General features: G+C 38.5%; 1 protein-coding gene across 5 annotated transcripts in view; it reads right to left on the minus strand.

The window, feature by feature from the left end:
* CTNNA2 (catenin alpha 2) overlaps window positions 1–23,494 on the minus strand; it is a 1,366,752-nt gene that overhangs the window by 54,186 nt on the left and 1,289,072 nt on the right. For all 5 annotated transcript variants that reach the window (XM_044926020.2, XM_044926019.2, XM_044926018.2 and 2 more), the window contains exons 14-15: window positions 13,716–13,829; window positions 5,830–6,011 (exon numbers count right to left, since the gene is read on the minus strand). In XM_044926020.2, the coding sequence (XP_044781955.1) occupies window positions 5,830–6,011; window positions 13,716–13,829 (296 nt within the window). The remainder of the gene's footprint in view (window positions 1–5,829; window positions 6,012–13,715; window positions 13,830–23,494) is intronic.

Below are 23,494 nucleotides of genomic sequence, written 5' to 3' on the forward strand. Positions count from 1 at the left end.
TTGGACACGACTGAGCGACTGAACTGAGCTGAACTGATGTGAAAAGATGCTTAACACCACTGATTATTAGGAAAATACAAATCAAGACCACAGTGAGATACCATCTCATACTAAAATGGTTGCTGTAAAAACAAGCAAAAATAAAACAAAAACAAAAAATAAGAAGTCTTGGCAAAGATGTGAAGAAGTTTCAACTTTTGTATACCATTGATGGGAATGTAAAATGGTGCAGCTGGTATGTAAAACTGTACAGTGGTTCCTCAAAAAATTAAACACAGAACTACCATATGATCTAGCAATTCCAATTCTGGGTGGAATACCCAAAGGATTGAAAGCAAGATCTCAAAGAGGTATTTGTACACCCATGTTCATAGCAAAACTATTCGTAACCCAAGTGCCCCAAAATTGATGAATGGATAAGCAAAATATAATATATATATATATATGTTCAATAAAATATTACTTATCCTTAAGAAGAAACAAAAGTCTGACATGAACTATAACATGGCTGAACCTTGAGAACATTTTTGTTGTTGTTCATTTGCTAAGTTGTGCTGGATTCTTCATGACCCCATGAACTGCAGCATGCCAGGCTTCCCTGTCCTTCACTATCTCCCTGAGTTTGTTCAAAGTCATGTCCATTGGGTCAGTAATGCCATCCAACCATCTCATCCTCTGTCACCCTCTTCTCCTCTTGCCCTCAATCTTTCCCAGCGTCAAGGTCTTTCCCAGTGAGTGGGCTCTTCGTATCAGGTGGCCAAAGCTGAGCTTCAGCATCAGTCCTTCCAATGAATATTCAGGCCTGATTTCCTTTAGGATTGGCTGGTTTGATCTCCTTGCTGTCCAAGGGACTGTCAAGAGTCTTCTTCAGCACCACAGTTCAAAAACACCAATTCTTTGGCATTCAGTCTTCTTTGTGGTCCAACTCTCACATATGTATATGATTATTGGTTGAGGACATTATGCTAAGTGAAATGAGCCAGTCACAAAGAGAAAAACGTTATTTGTTTACACTACATGAGATACTTAGTCAAGTTCATAGTGACAGAAAAAAGAATGGTGGTTGCCAGGTGCTGAGGGGAGAGGGGAATGAGGAATGAAGAGTTCAGTGGTCAGAGTTTCTTCTGGGGAAGATGAAAAAGTGCTAGAGACAGATGTTGGTGACAGTTGCACAAAAGTGTCAGCTTAGTGCCACAGAACTGTACACTGAAAAATGCTTAAAATGGTAAATTTCATTGTATGAATTCTTCATTACAATAAAAAAAAAAAAACAATTACTTTAAACAGCCATATGTGATTGGGTCTACTGTATTGGGCAACACAGGGTTAAATGAGCAACAGTCTTTGGAATAATATGAAGTGGGAACAGAAATAAAAAATGGTCAACAACACATATATATATAGATAGATATATAGATCAGACCCCAAAACATTGGACGTTTGAGTCTTCCTGTCAGTGGACAGTGGGTTTCCCAGGTGGCTCAGAGGTAGAGAATCTGCCTGCCAATGCAGGAGACACAGGTTCAGTCCCTGGGTCAGGAAGATCCGCTGGAGAAGGAAATGGCAACCTAATACAGTATTCTTGCTTGGGAGATCCCATGGACAGAGGAGCCTGGCAGGCTGAAGTCCATGGGGCCACAAAGCATCAAACATGACTTAGCAACTGAACATGATAACACAGCACAGTCAGTGGACAGCAGTGTGGACAAAGTGACTGACCCCACTGGTTGTCGCTCCCAGTCTCAAACTAATGGCTTAGACCCTATGTCTCTCCCTAATTTAGATCAGGTTCTCTATTTTGGGAATTTTGAAAGGTGCTTTGAGGAACCTTGTGACCTTAAATACAGAAGACATGTTATTGTACTATTGGAAATATATTTTTAGTTTTCTTGAAAAAACATCAAGAGTGAAATTGACTCTACTATATAGATTCATGAAATGTCTCTTTTGGAAATAGGTGATTTTTATACAAGGGTCAATATTTGGAAGCTTTCCCAGGAAATGGTCACTGCAAAAAAAAAAAAAAAAAGCCATGGAAATTTATTATCATGTTACTGCTATCCACAACTAAACAACTAATTAATATTTATTTCATGAAAAGGTAATGGGTATTAATATGAAAAATCAATGTGTGAGTACACTCTGAGTTAATGTACTCAGCACCCAGAATTTTTAAATTCTGAATATATCCAAATTAAAACCATTTATTTGCTATAGTTTTCTCAATACCTCTAACTGATCAATATAAGATGTGACTCTCTAGTAATGAGGTATCGTTAGGTAAGGAGTATAATTATAAATGTACTGAATCATAGAAGCTTCTTTTTAGAACCAGAGTCCATAAAACACAGTTGGGAAATACCCTTTCACCAATCAGCTGAAGCAGTATAAAGATAGCACAGTGGAAAAGTTGAATTAATCTGGGGATTAAAGATAAGTCAGGTGAGACTGCAGGACCATTAGCTGAACCATGCAAGGAAATAACATTTAGAAAATGGTCTTGAAGCTGAAGTACAAATATGTAAAAAATTGAGAAGGAATCTAAAGCTTAATAAAGTTAGGCTTTGGATAGCAAACTCAAGATTTTTATATTATTTTATGAAAAGAGGAAAGAAAATTTTGGTGCAAAGGAGTTGGGTGGATGCCGTTTAATGGCCAGATATGGCATAACTTAACTGACAAGAATCAAGAATTAGACCATAGACTAGTTGAACTGTCACTTGAGCTGGAGTCCTGACTGTCCATACCAAGGCAGGAATGAAGTTTGGGAATACGAGGGTGATTACTTGATCTTTTAGTCTAGTGCTCAGTACTTTACAGTTGATTGTAACCTGAAAGCTTTTTATTAGCCTGAACCCAGTTCCTTTCAAGATCAGAACTTATAGTTGATCTAAAAAGACAGTTTTGTCTCTTGCTATACAATTAAATGTGAGTTTCTTTCCTGAACTGCTGCTGTCCACACACCTTTTGCTACCAGGAAACAAGACTGGCACATGCTATTTCCTTCTGAAAGTGACATGAAAAATATGGATTCACCCTCTGCAGGACATCATTTCTGCCAGTGCCCATGAGATGGAAGTCAAGAAATGAACAGAAAAAAGATGTGAGGCATAACCAGTTTTATCCACCATGACCAAGTTATTACACAAGTAATGAGGTAGAACCTCTCTACTTTTAATAATAATGGAGTGGATATCATTGAGATTACTGAATCAAATTAATAAATTAGCTACCGATAAGAAGAAAACAAGATAATAAATGCAAGGGTTTTTTTTTTTCCTTTCATCAAAATGCCCTGTAAATGTATGATCTGAGGTGAGTTGTCAAGTTTCAATTCCTACCCAGCTACATCTTTTCCTTTAAATTAGCGAACATAGTGCCTAAGAGTCATTAGAGGTATACAGCTGACATGATTCCTCCTTAAAGTGGAAAACCCAAGGCAATAACAGTAATGCATAGGGTCGAGTGCAGTGAATTTAGGTGAGAGGCACAAAGAAAGATTCAAATAAGCTACCTCTTTGCAAAGGAAGAGGCTCTGCAGATGGCGACAGCAGCAAAACCTCAGCTTCCTGTGTTTCATTTCCAATTCACACCCTCTCCTGTTTCTCTGGTTATTAATAACTGTATCTTCCTTTTGGCTTCACAAAGGGGCATAAAACTACTCATCAGGCAGCAGGAAAAAATGATAACCAGTAACAGTCTAGACATTTCATTATTCAAATCAACATAAAATGATTATGCAAAATCCCTAGGAATTGAAGTGACCCTCTTTTCACTTTTAAAACTATACTTTGACTAATAGAAAATCTGCCTTAAATATCCTTTAACAAGACTCCTCAAATGTATCTCTCTTCTTTGACACAGTTATATATAATCCAGAGCACTGTAAAACATCTTCCTGATCTTAACTAGCAACATGGCTCGACTCATCATTCACTTTAAATTAATGAGATTATTTGTTCAAGAGATGTTATTAATGGATCGTATAATATCCATCAGATAAAGTAGGAATACAATGTTGAAAGCAAGCAAATTAAGTTATCACAGGCCTTGAAAAGCAATGACTGAGGCTACCATGAGAGTCTGATTTGTAGGAAATTAACACATGTATACCTGTGGCAGATTCATTTCGATATTTGGCAAAACCAATACAATATTGTAAAGTTTAAAAATAAAATAAAATTAAAAAAAAAATCATGGAATTACACACACACACACACACACACAAAGACTTAATTAATGGTTCAGAATGTATTTTCCCACTATTATTTTTGAGTGTGAAATAAATCTGTGAAACCAGCAAAGACCAGCAAAATGTACAAATTTGAACTTCTAACGAATACAATGACACTTAAAATCTCGAAAGTCACCCTTAAAACATTAAGTCATTCCACTGAAGTCAAAAACAATTTTAAAATATTTGGATAAAGGGCGAAGCAATGTCATCAATACATATTAACCAGAGGCAAAAGGTAAGGAGGCGAGGGCAGAGATGCGTCATATTTTATTATAAGCTATAATTAATTGTGGGCTTCCCAGGTGGCTCAGCAGTAAAGAAAACATCTGCCAATGCAGGAGATGCAGTCTCAATTCCTGGGTGGGGAAGATAACCTGGAGAAGGAAATGGCAGTCCACTCCAATAATCTTGCCTGGATGGAAAATACCATGAACAGAGGAGCCTGGCAGGCTACAGACCAAGGGATCCTAAAAGAGTTGGACATGATTTGGGGACTAAAACAACAACATAATTAATTGTAGCCTTTTCTTACTAAAAACACTCAACAATCATTTAAAAAACTGTCACCATAAGGTAGTATCTTGACATTGTCACACATCTTATATAACTGTAATAACAAATACCATGTTGAATCATTACTTTTGCTCATGTTTCTTTGTGTGTCTGTGTTTCCCAGAAAAACAAAATCTACAGTAAAACGGTAGCTTTCATTCATATGGTAGGATACTTTTTAACTGCATTAACTGTTTGGATTTTAAACTCTCCTGTGAAGTTGGCAAGAAGAGTATTACTTTCCTCCTTTACAAATGAATAAAGACAGTAAGAGACTGGTCCAGAATCACCTGGTATTTGGACTAAAAAATCCAGGGATCTTTTCACTGAGCTTTGCTCTCCCTTGGTCTGCCCTTTGTGTGGTTGGAAGGGCAGAAATGTCAGCTCCCTTTAAAGAGGAGACTATAAAAATGCAAAGGAAGAAACAGCAATGACCCCTGAGGGAAAAAAGGCTCCTGACAAAATTCTGACTGGTCTCCTGATTTATTAAAAATACTGCTCAGAGCAAAAGGGTCTAAAACTTATACAATGTTTAATTTTCCTGTCACAATTATAGAATCAGATGGTTGAACCCAGTTCTTTGTATGTAAGTATAAAATATGAGCTGAAATTAAATACTAAATCATGAGCTAGCATTAAAAGACATCACATGCCACATATATATACATATTTTTCCCTGATATTAGCAAATCATACACTTTATCTTCAGAATAATATTTAAACACACTGCAAAACAGCATAGACCAAAAATCAGTCCCCCAAGCTCCAGGAGTTTGATTTTATGACTAATTCAGGATGGATAATCAAAACAATACTAATTACAGAAATGAATCTGTTCTTTTTGACCAAAAAGACCTATATCTGCTAAGAACCAGGCTCAGATCATGTTGACTTACACATGTATATTTTATAATACCACTCCCTGCTTTGACGGAGCCTTTTAATTTTTCAGCAGGCTTTTCACATACTAATACCCACTATTATGATGCCTCTGTTATTTTTAAGGAGAAAACCTTCCTCTTCCTATCTCCATGCCTCACCTTGTGAAGTCTGTCATCTCCATCATGATCATACACATCTGTTTGGCCAGCACAATGATATCATTGCCGCTGTCATCCCATTTGGCCACTTCAGCATCCAGCTTGCTTTTCTCTTGGTGGAATATCTCCACCTGTTCAGCTATTTTTGCCTTCTCCTCTTGCGGTAGTTGTGCCATGATGGCCTGTGTGGGTTACAGAAAAAGTATGACTAATGATGACAAAAGGAGCACAGACAGAAGGTCAACTGTGCCTCCAGTTAACAGCAAACCCAGACCCTGACAAGGCTGGTAGGCCGTCCCACCATTCTGGAAAATACCCTTTTCTCCAGCCCCAGGAAGGAAAAAGCACAGACTGGTAAGGTCCCCAAATTTCCTGTCCCCATTCTCACATACAAAAAATAACCAAGATCCAAAGGGACGTGCACGTTGACAGTAGCAGAACCTCTCTATCGCTGTGATGACATATGTTTGTTCAAAAGAATCTATTCCTGACAATTTTTATGTTTGGTCTTGGGAAACTTTTACTGGATGAAAGAATGCACCTCTTTCAACACTGAAATCTGCTCAGAGAAGGGAAAAAAAGAGAACAGGCCTTCTGTTGCTGGGAAGGAAAAGAATTTTAAAGAATATCTGAGCATCCCAAGTGGGGTGGGGAGACAATCTGTGGGTGTTAATGAAACCATCCATAGTTAAATGCCAAACAAAAATCCTTTATCCAGGGCACTTCAGGGATGGCATATCCATTCCCAGTCCTTCACTGTGGAAATCCTGGGTCAGCCATGGCTCCTTGGAGAGCCTATGAGTATGCACAGAAAAGCTGTGATGGGATATTTCAACAGTTGTTAGTAGGGGAATGTAGAAAAGGAAGAACTACTGTCGATTCTCACTATTTGTGGATTTTTTTTGTTGTTGTTGCAAATTTTCCTACTCTTTAAAACCTATCTGAACTCGCAAATCAATATTTGTGATGCTTTCAGTCATTCACAGACATGCGCAGAGCTGCCAAAATTTGTCATTTGACATCCATGTTCCCAGATGAGGTGGAACAAGGGTGTCTCCGCCTTCTTGTACTAGCACTCATACCAGAAACCCCACATCTTTGCATTTTTTGTTGGTGGTTTAGTTGTTTAACATGGTCCCCAACCCTAGGGTAGAAGTGCTATCTCATATCTCTAAGCACAAGAAGGCTACAAAGTGCCTAATGAAGAAAATATATGTATTATATGAACTTTGTTCACACACATGAGTTTTAGTGCTCTTAGATATGAATTCAATGTTCATGAACCAAAACTAGGGGAAAAAACAGAAGCATTCATTAAACAAGATTATGTATTGATGGGTTGAAGGAAATGTTAAGACTAGCAGGTCTCAGGAACCTAACCCTGTATTTCCCATAGGAATAATGATTCTGTAGTTGTTAATTAAGCGTTCATGGTGACTTTATAGAACATGAGGCCATGAATAAAGAGAATCAACTGTATTTGTTAAACACTATTTATGTAACAGGTGCTGAGTGAAATGTCTGACACCAGTTCATGTCATCACCTTTTGTAGCCTGCGTCACTGAAAGGAGCATGTCGATCAGTGTGTTAGCACTGAGGTCCTTCTGGTGCTGGGATACATGTATCCTCCAGAAGAAAGACCAAGAAAGCATGATTTGGGATACATACAGTTTTTACAAAGGACAAGTAAATAACACCCAAAAAACAAAACTGCTTTCTAAATTGTAAAGCTTCTCCCAGTATAAGTGAATAGTTCTAAGGAGAGGTAGCTGATATCTAACTGAAATATCAGGGGATACAAGATTAGAAGAACTGGGCTCAACCTGGCTCTGTCACTGACTTAAGACCTCATTGCTACTGGATCACATCCTTGACTTTTTGAAATATAAGATTAGCAGACAATTACCTCAATTACTTCAAAATGCTATGATGGACAGAAAATAAAATAATAAATGTTCTACATGTTTGTCTGAAAAAATGACAGTAAGCATGTATGGGATTACTGTTACCATTGTTATCATTATCTCTATGAGCTTTCCTTTCCAGCTGCTTCTCTAGCCTATTACATAGTTGCCATCAAAGAGAAGAGATGGAATCAGAGACTGTGTGACTACCTATAAATGGAAATCAACATGATTCCTTGAACACAGGCATGCATCCTGGGTACTATACTAAAAGACTTAAAATGTCAAACATTTAATCTACTTAATTATTTTATAAGATTAATACTATTATTACCCCTATTTTATTAATGATGATACCAAGATCCAGGAAAGTTAATTAACTCTGAACATTACACAACTAATGAACTGTAAGAATAGGATTCAAGCCAGGTTAGCTAACACCATACTTAACCATCCTGCACAATGAGATCACCATGCAGGACAGTGCAGGTGAGACACTGCCTAGTGATTCCAGTCCAACAGGGCACAGGTCACTGAACCTGCAGCCTCTGTCCACCAGGCTGAGCATCCTAGAGTCGAGGCTTCATCTGCCCAGGATAAAAGGGTCTGATTTGCATAAAGGTGTCCTTGAACTAGCAGCTTCCCAGATGCTACCTGTTACTAAACTAACAATGTCTACTAAACGCCATGCATGTATGTGTGTGACTTTATACAAATAACATGTGTCTTCATGTGTATGATGTCTGTGTGTATATATATATACATATAATATATATATATAAACTTAGGTCTATAAATATGTGTGTGCATATGTATACAAATATGAAAAAATCCATATTTTAAAAGTCAAACTAGTTCAGATACAATAGTTAAAGTATTTAAAATACTACTATCCAAAAAATATTTTAAAGTAATTTTAAAATGTATTTAAAAAGAGTTAATATACAAAAGTTTGTTATAAACTCATATATGCAACATCGTACTAATTCCAAGGCAGCTATTCCAATACTTTTGAGATAAGTTTGGATTTGCACAAGTTTCCTGAAGCACCCCATCTGATATTCTAAAGGTGTCTAAGATTCATTTGTCCTCCTCATACAAAATTGATAACCATGTTTTACTTATACCCTACAAGTCCTAATCAGCAACATTTAAAGCATCTATTAGGTGCTTCTCATAAAAAAAAAAAAAAAAAAGAATCTATAAAACTGCTGGGCAGACCTCCAGATTCTACATTCAATATCCAGATTCTAGCAATAAACCTATCATTGTCCCCAAAGGATTAATTTGTGTATTAAAAGGTTACACGTGTCTGTCAACTGTTTTCACTTGAGTTTCAATCATGCAGTTTAGTATTTGAATATTAACTGCCTTGCTCTAACTCTCTGATTTCTATTAATGCCCTGCCTCTGACTTCTCTTTGAGTTTCCTGAGGGCAAAGACTCCAGCATCTGCCTTGGTGCAGAAACTAAATGCATACCTTTTGATGGACCGTTCACACATCTCTCCACTCACCCTATTGACACAGTTTGAGAGAAGTTAACAGAACTGACCAATGTTTTCTGAGGGCACAATTTGGAAGAAAAACCGGCCCCTTCAAAGCAAATTTGCAAAGGAAGCTGTTATTTTGACACTGGGGGTGTTTCACCCACATAATGCACTTAATGGCGTGTGACTTGGGTGTAAGAGTCATTACATTTGCTTCTGCTAACGTAGCTATCGATGAAGCAAAGTCGTTTCCTAAATATTCTTAAAATGTTCTTGGCTTTTAAAAATTCATAGTTGACCTTTCTGAAACTGGAATTTAAAAAAAGGTTATCTATAAACAGTAGATCACAAACTGTGAAATTTGCAAGTTAATCAAATTAAAATTCAACACATGAGTTTTAATTAGGTCTTATCAATGTAACTCAGCAGTTTGAAATGTTAACACATTAAAGCCCTTCTAGCTAGGGGGGAAAAAAAAACAGCTTAGAGGCTGGCTACATTCAAGTCAAGTTGAATACAAAATACATAATGTGCAACTGTTCATTCCCTCAAACTAAGGAAACACAAGAAAAATGGTTTTGATGATGCAGGGGAAAGAGAACAAATCCGTTTTTCTGTTTGTGTCATGTAGTCGCCTGGGGTGGTCTGAGATTTTCCTCTGCTTTCTGTGTAGCCAAGCACAGCTGTCCAGATTGTTGATCTGGGACCCCAATTCGGTGGCCTCAGACACTTGAATTCACAACGTTTCTTACCCCGGTGCCTCAGGCTCCTAGTCTTTCTTCTGAATATCCAACCATTTTCTTGTGTGTGATTGTTCTAAACTTGATTAAGTGAAGAAAGTGAAAGTGTTAGTCACTCAGTCATGTCCGACTTTTTGCGACCCCATGGACTGTAGCCCGCCAGTCTCCTCTGTCTGTGGAATTCTCCAGACAAGTATACAGGAGTGGGTTACCATTTCCTTCTCCAGAGGATCTTCCCAACCCAGGGGAACCTGGGTCTTTGATTGAATCCAGACTCTATCATCTGAGCCACCAGTAAAGCCCAAACTTTATTAAATAAAAATGTGTGTCACTGACAAAAGCCAGCAACCACTCAGTCCAGAATTTTTTCATCAATTTAAATCTCAAGGAGTTTTTTCTAGTCTCAAAAGAATTCTTTTCCCAATCCCAAAATGAAAAATGACTTTTAAAGTCTTTGGACATCTGAACTGAAAAGTGTTAGTATCTTAAACACACAGCAATAGTCTACCATGAAAGGTTTAGTATATGCATGTTTATAAATAATGATTTAAAAGGTTAAAACTTAATGTGCCCATTTCTCTTCACTTGGTTTTAAAGCAAGATAATAAACATAATAATTAAGGAGTGAGTGACTTTTACCTGTCTCAGGCTGTGAAGTGAATTGGAAAATTAAGGTTCTTGTCTCATTAATTCAAGTGAAAACTTTCAGGATGGTCTAAATTATCCAGCTCTTTCAGGTTAAATTATTGGCCAGCCTTCTAATGAATGAATATGTTATGCTACAAGCATCATCATCTTCTTCATAAACTTAACATTATGTAATATCTCTTGGATAACTCTTGGGATACTTTTCATCATGCTGTCTCCTAATGATATTAAGAAGTAGGATGATACATGTATATATATATATATAAAGACAGAGAGGGAGAGGGAGTGCACACACAAGGAAATGAGGCATAGAGAGGTTAAAAAAGTTACCCTAAAGCCGTACAGCTTGCCCTAATCCATTTTTAAAATAAGGTTTGTGTGACTCCAAATATATGTTTTATCATGAAGGTTAAATGCCCAAGAGTTGTTGATTAATTTTAACTATGTCAGCTTTTGAAGAAAGAAGTTTATAAGATATCATGTTTAGGATCAAAGGTCCTGATAATTTCTATATTTCATCAGAGCAGGGTATGATTGTTCTCCATTCAAACCCCACCCCCCCACCTCTGTGTGTATGTTTCTCTCTCATAAAGTATTGTAGACAAGCAGCAGAGGGGAACACATAAAGGGAACAAAGCTTCACTCTAATTTCAGAATTTGAGAGTAATGTTGGAATGTTACTAAAGTATTTTTTCCCACCTTAACCTCCTCTTGGATTTAATTTGCCATTTTCAGAGTATTTCCCTGAATGAGAACACAAAGTAACCAGAGGAGAGCTGGCTGCTGGAAAGAGCAACTGCCTCTGTCAGAGACAACTTTTGCCTCCTCCACACTTTTGAACAAGTTAACACACTTCTCTGGTCAAAAGTTCGACCATCTGTCATCTCAGCAATTCAATGCACCCTCTTATTTCCAACTTATGGCCGTAATTCTATGTCTCTGATTTGTCATCATATAATTATAGGCTTAAATAGGCTGACTCAATAACTAATGCTGTCTGCTGCAAGTTACTCATACAAACCTCATGATGGTTCCCAAGACAAATCAGCAAATGCTGAATTACAGGGGTAGTTTGTTCTTACTATCCTGGCCCATGTTCATCATTCATGCTGACAAAACTTTCAAAAAAGACCATTGTCTTCTCACCTACTGGGTGAAGAAATAATGGATGATGAAGATAGATGTCATCTGACTTTTGTTTCCACTCACTGTAATTGACTTGACCTTGAATGTAAGATGCATGAAATGGAAGTACAATGGGACTGCATTTTTCCTTGTAAAAAGTGAGGCTGTACCAATACTAGGTTGCAGTTAGTCAAATCAAATTGACTTTGACCTGATTAATGTTTAGGTGAATTACTCAAACTTGCCCTTTGTCACTGACATAAAAATGCTTGTTTTACTTCATTTTGAAGATGAATTGATCTGACTGATGAATTAGTGTCGTGTTACACCAGTACAGGTTCAAAAGACTCTCAGCTTAATCAACTTCCCTATTTTCAATATTTTAAGGGGAGTAACTAAAGTCTACAAGGAATCTTTTAAAGTAGGGAGCTTCATACTCTTTTGTGCACCTTTCTGCTCTCACCAGCCTGTGATAAAAGATTTCTCTTCCAAAAGATGACAATTTTCAGTTATCCCTTATTGGGCACTCAATGTGTGTCAGATATTATGCTCATTATTTTATAAATGTTAAGTGATCAAAACTTCAAAGGAATCTTGTCAAACAAGCCTATTATTTACTTATAGATGATAAAAAAAATAAAGCTCAGAGAAAGTAAGCAGCATGTACCAGAGCATAGTCTTCACCCTACTCATTACAATTCAGAACTAAGTCTGTCTGAAATCAAATCCAGTGCATCTCTAATGTTCTTTTACTCTCACACTTCCCCCAACGTGTCCATTTCTATCTTCTAGATCATTTAATTGTTGGATGAGATTATCAGGAGAAATGGGATTTTAAAAGCACAGACTTTCTTGACTCAATATTAAGCTTAGTCTTCTCTGAATTATCTTTATTTTAACCTTTGATTGGCTATTTTCTACTCTTTTTCAGAATTCTTATGCCAGTTTGAACTTTCTGGAGTTTCTAGATCCTTATTCTAAATTGCCATCTCTATCTCATTCTTCCTATTCATTATCTTTTAATAAGTAAAACTTTACAAAAGAGAATTAGAATATCCATTAGGATATCTCAGTTATACTATAATTACATTATTTTAGCCCTATGGAAGCTGCACCTTTAAAGGGAGGAGAATCTCACCCTCTTTTGCAATCCCCAGGAATTTTATCTGCTGCTCCCTGCCTTGATTAATGGCAGCTTATCCTCAAGAAGCTCCAGCTAATAAGACTGGTCAGATTCCAGAATATTCTTTGGAACATTTTTATTGGTGGACTGTCTCACAGAGTGTTCAAGAGAGTTCAAATGTCAGCCACAGTGGTGATCTTTTTATGGTTCTTGCTCCACAATCTTTAACTGTTATATTTCTTGTATGTCTCTGTAATTTCTTTTTCAATTACATGGATCTGGGGCTGCTGCCTTGGGCCTAGGTAGGTATCAAGGGAAAAACTTCTTTCTCAACTCTGATGTCCCTGAACCAACTGCAAAATATGTGGTCTTGTTTCTCAGATACCCTAGGCCAGAGTGTGGAGCAATAACAACCCCACTGGTAACAAAATAGTACTCTCATTCTCCATTTGTGGTTGTCACCTATGTGGTTAACAAGCTTGGAAACTTTAAGAAGAACTATGAAGTCTGGGAAAAGGTAAGATCTGAGCATTCCCTTATGCCCTGGTCACTGAACCATCTAATCATGACCTCTAACCCCCACCAAATCCACAATACACACAAGTTTTGCTGTGATATGGCTGCTATGATTTCAGTGATGGAAACAGAAGGGAGTAAGAAGGAATCAGAATCAGTGGTGGTGATTTCCACTGTGTAAAATGTGAACTGCTAGAAATGAAACAACCCCAGATGACAGCCTGGATTTCTGAGCCATGAATCTCTGGGGTTTCAGGTACCTGGAAATCAGAAATTCCTTCAAACCAGTTTGGTGAACACAACCACTGTGCTCCAAACCAAAGTCCTGAATGTCCACTCACCCGTGCACTCTGTCCTGCAATGAGCTGGTCATCCTCAGTCTGAACACTTGTCCGGCTACGCACATCGTAATCTTCCTGCTCAAAGTCTGAATCATCCTCTAATTCTTCTGGGGTCTAAAAATACAGAGGAAAAGAGAAAAATCAGCATACAGATCTCCTTCAACTTATAATGGGATTAAATTCCAACAAACCCTCTGTAAGTTAAAAATATCTTAAGCCAAAAATGCATTCAATGCACTAACCTACTGAATATCATAGCTTAGTCTGTGTGCACATGTGTGTTCAGTCATGGCTAACTCTTTATGATCCCATAGACTGTGTCCATGGGACACAGCCTATGTCCATGGGATTTCCCAGGCAAGAATACAGGAGTGAGTTGCCATTGCCTTCTCTAGGGCATCTTCCAGACCCAGGGATCGAACCTGTGTCAGTGGCATCTCCTGAATTGGCAGGTGGATTATTTATCAAGAGCACTACTTGGGAAGTCATAGCTTAGCCTCAGTTCAGTTCAGTTCAGTTGCTCACTCATGTCCGACTCTTTGCAACCCCATGGACTGCAGTGAGCCAGGCTTCCCTGTCCATCACCAACTTCTGGAGCTTGCTCAGACTCATGTCCATCAAGTCGGTGATGCCATCCAACCATCTCATCCTCTGTCATCCCATTCTCCTCCCACCTTCAATCGTTCCCAGAATTGGGGTCTTTCCAATGAGTCAGTTCTTCCTATCAGGTGGCCAAAGTATTGGAGCTTCAGCTTCAGCATTAGTCCTTCCAATGAATATTTAGGACTGATTTCCTTTAATATTGATAGGTTGGATCTCCTTGCTGGCCAAAGGACTCTCAAGAGTCTTCTCCAGCACCACAGTTCAAAAGCATCAATCCTTTGGTGCTCAGCTTTCTTCATGGTCCAACTCTCACATCCATACATGACTGCTGGAAAAATCATAGCTTTGACTAGATGGACTTTTGTTCGCAAAGGAATGTCTCTGCTTTTTAATATGCTGTCTAGGTTGGTCATAGATTTTCTTCCGAGGAGCAACTATCTTTTAATTCCATGGCTGCAGTCACTATCTGCAGAGATTTTGGAGCCCAAGAAAAGAAAGTCTATCTCTGTTTCCATTGTTTCCCCGTCTATTTGCCATGAAGTGATGGGACCAGATGCCATGATCCTAGTTTTCTGAATGTTGAGTTTTAAGCCAACTTTTTCACTCTCCCCTTTCACTTTCATCAAGAAGCTCTTTAGTTCTTCTTCGCTTTCTGCCATAAGGGAGGTGTCATTTGCATATCTGAGGTTATTGATATTTCTCCTGGCAATCTTGATTCCGGCTTGTGCTTCATCCAGCCTGGCATTTTGCATGATGTACTCTGCATATAAGTTAAATAAGCGGGGTGACAATATACAGCCTTGACGTACTCCTTTCCCAATTTGGAACCAGTCTGTTGTCCCATGTCCAGTTCTAACTGTTTCTTCTTGACCTGCATACAGGTTTCTCAGGAGATGGGTGAAATGGTTTGGTATTCCCATCTCTTTCAGAATTTTCCACAGTTTGTTGTGATCCACACAGTCAAAGACTTTAGCGTAATCAATGAAGCAGAAGTAGATATTTTTTTGGAATTCTTTTGCTTTTTCTATGATCCAACGGATGTTGGCAATTTCCTAACCTACCTTAAAAGTACTCAGAACACTTACAATAGCCTATTAGTTCAGCAAAATTGTGTAAGACAAAGCCTTTCTTTATAATTAAGTATTGACTATCTCAGGTCATTTACTGAATACTTTATTAAAAGTTAAAAACAGAACAGTTTTCTGGGTACAGGATGGTGTAAGTGGATCTGCTGTTTACCTTTATTATTGTGTGGCTAACTGGGAGCTGCGGCCTCTGTGTTTACACACTAATAATGGAAAACATGCTTCAGGTACCTTTCATTTGCCTATCATTATTTTCTAAGTGCTTTAAATAGACTAACTCATACACTTTTCTTGATAGTACTATGACATACACACTATTTTCTCCATTAACACATAAGGAAACTGAGGCATGAGAAGATACACCTTGTTCAGAGTCTTCTAAAGCACACAGTTTGACACATGTACTCAAAAATCCTGTGCTCTGTTAATTTTAAGAGGATAAACTCAGAAGGTGGCAAGGATGGTACAGGGAGGAAAGACAATGCCTTCATGTGAAATTCTCTGCATAATTGTCTTTAGTCTGAAAGCTGACAGGCACCCACTATTTGGCACAGAGTAATACCATCTCTCAGGGCTGTGTCTTTCAGAAGGAAGGAGCAGATCACAAGCAGTACTGACAATGCAGGTGCCCACTGCCCATCTAAAAGGGCACAGTTTAATTTTTCTGGTTTCTTTGGCCATCTCAGTGTAATTAATCAGGTGTGGTTATTGATGAAGTCTTGAGATTGGTCAGACAGGCATAAAATGGGGTCTTTGGTGCCAATATCACATTCTGCCTAGTAATTTTCCAGGCTGTGGCATATCCCTCTTGTTTTCCTTCTCTCTCACCACCAGCTTTATTAATATTCACTCACTCATCTACAGATGTTCAATTTTTTTCCTAGGAATATTAAAAGAAAGAGGTTTTGTTCCCAGTCTTTATTAACTCAAGCAGGTGTGGAGTGGGCAAACCAGTTCACATAACTGCTGAAATTTTCATCGTGGACAGAGACAAGCATCTCTGTTCATTTCTCACTTCTCTGGAGTGTGCTGAGAAACAATTACAGCAAGTTGGTAAATTCTGCTGACAGATGAGCTGACAAGATTGCACACACTTCTCATCATTAGATTTTGAAAAGGAGAGTGAAAAATAAAATGGAAAACTTCACTCAACAGAAAAAAGGAGAAAATGACAGTGCCTATAGTACTGTGTCCAAACATTTCAGGGATCTGTGTATTCAGTAGATGAGTCAACGGCAAGCACAACCTGGCAGCATGAGGCTCGTAATGAGGAGCTCGCATTCAAGTGGTTATGGCTCAGGAACTAAAAGAAAGTCTCAAAATGAAGAAAACAATACTGTACACCCAGGGGGCCTGATTTTTTGGGGCCTACTCTGCCACTGATATGTGTTTTTCAGAAGCCACTTATAGTTTCCCTGCTTTTCTGTCTCCTCACTCATAAAATAGATAGTAACTGCTACTTGTCCTGCCTGCTTCACAGAATTCTAGCATCACATACATACAAAAAAGCTTGGTAAACAATACAAATAAAGTAATAAGTGACAGTGATCATTATTATGATTAATAATAACACATACACCTAATAACAACAACTATAATCACCATCATTACAGGGATCATTTTTTACTACCCACTATGGGTCAGGTGGGCTTTCCAGCTGGCTCTGTGGTAAAGAATATACTTGCCAATGCAGGAGACACATGTCAATCCCTGCATTGGGAAGATTCCCTAGAGAAGGAAATGGCAACCCATTTCAGTATTCTTGCCTGGACATTTTTGGAAATAATAGACAGAAGAACCTGATAAGCTACAGTCCATAGGGTCACAAAAGAGTTGGATACAACTTAGCAACTGAACAACATGGGTCAGCCATTCAACTAAAGGATTTAATCCTTACAATGACCTTATGAAATGAACCTAATCCCAATTTAATAGAGGCGTAAACAGGTTCAGAGTAGTTAGGTAAATTTTCCAAGCACCACACCTGACCAGTCAAGGGTTCCATAGCTTTTAACCTTTACAAGTACCATCAGGCAAATGGATGAGATTTGAATATTTTCTTGTGCCTAATCCATGTAGCAAACCCATTAAAACCACCTATATAAATAGTTCTGTGCATGTGAAGTTTTCTGAGTGCATGTAAATATGTCTCCTATTCACGCTGTCATTTTTAAAACAGTGTTATTTTTTGGTTGGTCAAGGATCCCCACAAATTAAAGGAGACATAGAAAAGCAGGGAGGGTCTGAAAATGGGCCAGGAGGTTTGTATCATTAGATGATATCCTAGGGTAAAAGGAATACAAAAAATATGCAGTTTGTTGGACTATAGACTGGCGACCTAATGTCAACCCTCAGTTCTACCCTTATGTCTCCCAGGGGAGGTTTTTTTTTATGACTCGAGAGAATCACTTTGGTCTAGTCTTGGTTCCATGATGTTACTAGCAATGTATCTGGCCTATAAAATATCTCCCTTCTAAGAGTCTATCAGCTTAACGTGTCCCTTATACAGAGGTTCAAGAATATCGTGTGACTTGTCCATAATCACACCACTTACTATCTGCAGAGTAGGATCAATCTACCTGCCTCAGCTTCCCAATCAAATTCTCAATCTTCTCTACAACGGCTTCAGTAAAGAAGCAAAATGAGAAAAGTTTGAAAAATTTACAGTCATTTCACCAGGACATGTGAAAAATGTGACTTGTGTGTGTGTGTGTGTGCACATATGTGCTCAGTCATGTCTGACTCTGTATGGACTGTAGCCCCACCAGGATCCTCTGTCCATGGGATTCTCCAAGCAAGAATACTGGAGTGGTTGCCATGCCCTCCTCCAGGGGATCTTCCCACCCAAGGATCAAATTTGCATATCTTGCATCTCCTGGATTGGCAGGTGGATTCTTTACCACCATGGCACCTGGGAAGCCCCAAAAATGTAGTAAGGCCTATTTAAAGGATTGGCTCAGATGCAAATTAGTTTCATTGGGAGCAGAAAGATGAGATCGTAAGTTGGCAACCACAACAGGAGACTTTGAGTGATGCATGAAGAAGGATTTCTCAACAGATCTCTAATCATTGCAATGGCCTGAAAACTAGAAAGTTGAATTAAAAATTTCCTGACCCAATATAGAACAAAATCTCCCTCATCAGGACTGATCAGCCTCTGGAATCGCTAACCATTTTTACCCTGGAGGCCACCTAGCTTAGCTCCTTTTTTCTGCTCTTACCCCATACTTTGTATTTTCTCCAGTATAACCAGGATACTCCATTTAAGATCTAACTCAGATCATGGTATTCTCCTGCTCAGAAAACTTCAATGGCTTCCATCAATCATTCAATATGGTTCTTAGGCCACATGTGTCATTCTCTCTGCCTGGAACACATTTCCCTGAGAACTTTTATGGCTTGTTAACCTCCTCCTTCTCTAAATCTCTTCCCAAATGTCGCCCAGTGCACTTCTGTGGTAGCTCAGATGGTAAAGAATCTGTCTGCAATGCAGGAAACCAGTGTTTGATCACTAGGTCGGGAAGATCTCCTGGAGAAGGGAATGGCCACGCACTCCAGACAGTATTCTTACCTGGAGAATTCCATGAACAGAGGAGTATGGCAAGCTATAGTACATGGGGTTGCAAAGAGTCGGACATGATTGAACAACTAACACACTCGATCACCCTTCAAAAAACCCACCCCCATCCTATGCTTTATCCTCTCAATAGTTTGTTGGTTTTCTCTATGGCACATTAACTAATATATCTACTTGTTTATTCTCTGTCTCCCACCAAAGGAATATAAATTCTTGACTGGCCCTAACAATTTAGTGCCTGTTGCATATTGTATTAGTTCTCAAACCTTGGAATACTATTGCACGTCCATTGAGCTTGATTTTTATCACAGCAACAACCAGAAACACTGCACCACAAATACATGGTGTGATCAATATATGATCAAAAGGAATGCACCAACCTAATGTTTAAACTGTGAACTACCTTCAGCTAATATTTCTCATGGTATCTGAGAGATATGTATGTGTTTCCCTTGACATTTTAAAATATCTTGCAATGCTCCAGGGCATCTTCATGACCATTTTGGGAGATGTGAAGTTAAGCTGTAGAATCTTATCTGAATCCTGTCTTAGGTCCTACTGTTTCTCCTTTCTACTTTCAGAAGTTTCACATGCAACAGAATTAATGGGTTTAAATTACAAAAGTTCAATGTAGAGATATCATTATAGATTTTTTCATGGTCATTTTATGACAGGTAACTATTTTTTTTTTGAATACAGTTATTCTGATACCAAGATATTATCACCTTTTGTGCTACCCACCTACTTTACTTTTCAACATTAAATGTTTAACTCATTGTGTATTAAATATACCCTTGGTCCTCTTTATTTGAAGATTCTTTACTGGAGAATTTGCCTACTCATCAAAGTTTCTCTGTAATCTCTAAATTAATATTTTTGTAGTAATTCACAGACGTGTGTGTACAGTTCAGTTCAGTTCAGTTCAGTCGCTCAGTCGTGTCCAACTCTTTGCAACCCCATGAATTCCAGCATGCCAGGCCTCCCTGTCCATCACCAACTCCTGGAGTTCACTCAGACTCACGTCCATCGAGTCAGTGATGCCATCCAGCCATCTCATCCTCTGTCGTCCCCTTCTCCTCCTGCCCCCAATCCCTCCCAGCATCAGAGTCTTTTCCAATGAGTCAACTCTTCGCATGAGGTGGCCAAAGTACTGGAGTTTCAGCTTTAGCATCATTCCTTCCAAAGAAATCCCAGGGCTGATCTCCTTCAGAATGGCTTGGTTGGATCTCCTTGCAGTCCAAGGGACTCTCGAGAGTCTTTTCCAACACCACAGTTCAAAAGCATCAATTCTTCAGTGCTCAGCTTTCTTCACAGTCCAACTCTCACATCCATACATGACCACTGGAAAAACCATAGCCTTGACTAGACGGACCTTTGTTGGCAAAGTAATGTCTCTGCTTTTCAATATGCTGTCTAGGTTGGTCATAACATGTGTGTACACAATATGGCAAAAACTTTTGAGTCACCCAACATGCAAATTTCCAGCTGAGGTCAAACAGCACAATCTTCTGCTTTCTTATTTCAACTCTTATACTATAAACAAGTATCCTTTTTGCAGTCTGTTTAGTGCCACATTTTTCATTTTTGTCCTTTGTGTTACTTCTCTGCTTAAAACGGCTTCCAACCATAGTGCTGAGGTGTTGTTTAGAATACTGAAATGCAAGAAGGTTATGTTGCACCTTCCAGAGAAAATGCATTAGATAAGCTTCTTTCAGGTATGAGTAATAGTGTGATTGGCTATCCCTGGTGGCTCAGATGGTAAAAATCTGCCTATAATACAGGATACCTGGGTTCAATCCCTGGGTCAGGAATATTCCCTGGAGAAAGGCATAGCAACCCACTCTAGTATTCTTTTTTTTTAATTTTATTTTATTTTTAAACTTTACATAATTGTATTAGTTTTGCCAAATATAAAAATGAATCCGCCACAGGTATACATGTGTGCCCCACCCTGGGGCTAGTGCACTGGGACGACCCAGAGGGATGGTATGGGGAGGGAGGAGGGAAGAGGGTTCACTCTAGTATTCTTATCTGGAGAATCCCATGGACAGAGGAGCTACAGGGGTTGCAAAGAGTTGGAAATGACTGATTGACTACACTGTCTTTTTTTTTTTTTTTCATTCTTTTGGCTGTGAGTTCAATGTCTATGTATCAACAATATGCACTAAATAAAATATGTTTAAACAAAAACACACATTAAACAAACTAATATATTGATCAGTTGATGAAGATGTGACCAGAGGCTCACAGGAACCCAACCTTAAATTTCTCCTAGGAGCAATGATTCCGTATTCCTTAATTCAGAATTCACTGAAGGCAACTACCACAAATAATGAAAATCAAATAAATTCTGGTGAGCCATATTTGCCTATTTATTTTTTAAACTACTCTGTTAAGGTAATCAGAAAATTCCTATGTATCTAATAGATCACCAAGGACAAGCCTTAGCAAGAAGCAAACAAAAACATTTGTGTGAAAGAGAAGCAGAGTTGACCTGCTCCCAAAGAAAAGTAAGAGCCTGAAAGGTGAGGTTGAAATACCGAAAGGACGAGCTTTGTTTGCTTCAGAGGGTTGCCTTGAGCTGGCCTGGAGCACCTACATACTAATATCACCATTAAATATGTATTGATTGCTGAAAGGCAAGGTGATGGGGAATCTGACCTTTCAAGGTCCTTTCTGCATTTATTTTTTGGAAAATAATTCTTATTTTTCCAAAGCATAACCAACACTTTGAGAGAGAAGAAGGCATGGCCAGTTTAGCTGGAAAAGAGCTCCACTTGTCTTACTGTCTTTCGCCCGACTCAGTGCAATGATATTTTAAAGCAGACTTAACTATCATACATAGAAAGCAAACCAAGAATTTAAGTATAAAATGAAGCCATTTTGGTGCTGAAAGGAGAAAGACTTTTAAAATAACAATTTGTACATACCATACATTTCTCCCTTCCTGTTTTAAGTGATGTGAAATCCATCCGATCAAATCACTTGAAATGTCAAGATAGAGGAATGACACTTTATGTAACAAAGATATGGCATTTTTACCTAAATTATGTTTTCTTACAGCTCATGAATGAATAAGTGAATGATGGCTATAAACTTGCTCAGCCTCCCAGATGAATAGTTGTCACAAAAATGTGAAGGCTAACAAAGCAGAAAAATGGCAAAAAAGGGAATATGCCTTGAGAATTACAGTGGAATTTAGTGCCAAATGCTTTGAAAACATAATTCTCATGGTCTATTATTTCACAAGTTAGTATATAATGGGAAAAATACAGGTTTAAAAGCCTATTTTTCCTTTCTCCTCTCATTCTCATACTTTTCCCTCTGTCACCTTCCTATCTCCAGAGGCATCTGTTTCTTTTTCTCCCTAACACACATTGTATTTTTTTTAATATTTACTTTTATTTATTTATTTATTGGCTGTGCTGGGTCTTAATTGCAGCATGGAGAATCTAGTTCCCTAACCAGGGGTTAAACTCAGGGTCTTCTGCATTGAGAGCCTAGAGTCTTAGCCACTGGACCACTAGGGAAGTCCATCACACATAGTATCAAGCACTGTGCCAAACAATGCATCACTATGAAGGGGAAAAAAGTACAGCTTTTGCTTTCCAAAAGTTCAGCCTAAAGAAGGTTGCTGCTGTCATTTGGTGGTTAATTTGTGTCCAACTCTTGTGACACCATGGACTGTAGCCCACCAGACTCCTCTGTCCATGGGCTCTCCCAGGCAAAATACTGGACTGGGTTGCCATTTTCCTTCTTCAGTGGCTAAGTCGTGTCCAACTCTTTTGTGACCCCATGGACTGCAGCTCAACAGGCTTCTCTGTCCATGGGATCTCCCAGACAAAAACACTGGAGTAGGTTGCCATTTCCTTCTCCAGGGGGTCTTCCCAACCCAGGGATCAAACCCATGTCTCCTGCCAGTGCAGGTGGATTCTTTACCACTGAACCACCAGGGAAGCCCCTAAAGAAAGTAATAGACCTCAAAAAAATATATATAGTGTAAAGATTATGATCACAGCAGAAAGATTTATAGGTAGTTAAAGAACAGAATCAGTATTTTGGGGGGAGAAAATTTAGGGAAAGAAGATTTAAGCCAGGTCTTGAAAGGTAGTAAGAGTTTGACAGATCTAAAATAGGAAAGTTGGAAGAACAGGAAATATGTCTGACCATCTTGTCCAAAATTGAATTCCACATTGTTATATACATTTAGTACTGTCTGATACAACTTGTACAATTCTCTGAACACTTTGAATTAATCACGGAATTATTATGAAAAAGAGATGTTAAATACATGGAAAATCAAGTTGCTTAAAGATGAGAAGATAAGAATATGCTATGGTTGCTCCCCAGCAAAGAAGCTAGCTGAATGTTTCAGGAGAATCATTAATGTCCATAAAGATGGAAGAGAGACTCTTTCTGGTGATGCTCTACTCTGCCTGCTCAGATCACCTTGGAAGCATCATGCTGTGTCCTAGGTACCACAGTCAAAGAGGATACACATAGGTTTAATGACT

The sequence above is a fragment of the Bubalus bubalis genome, chromosome 12 (assembly GCF_019923935.1).
Source record: "Bubalus bubalis isolate 160015118507 breed Murrah chromosome 12, NDDB_SH_1, whole genome shotgun sequence".
Taxonomy (NCBI): domain Eukaryota; kingdom Metazoa; phylum Chordata; class Mammalia; order Artiodactyla; family Bovidae; genus Bubalus; species Bubalus bubalis.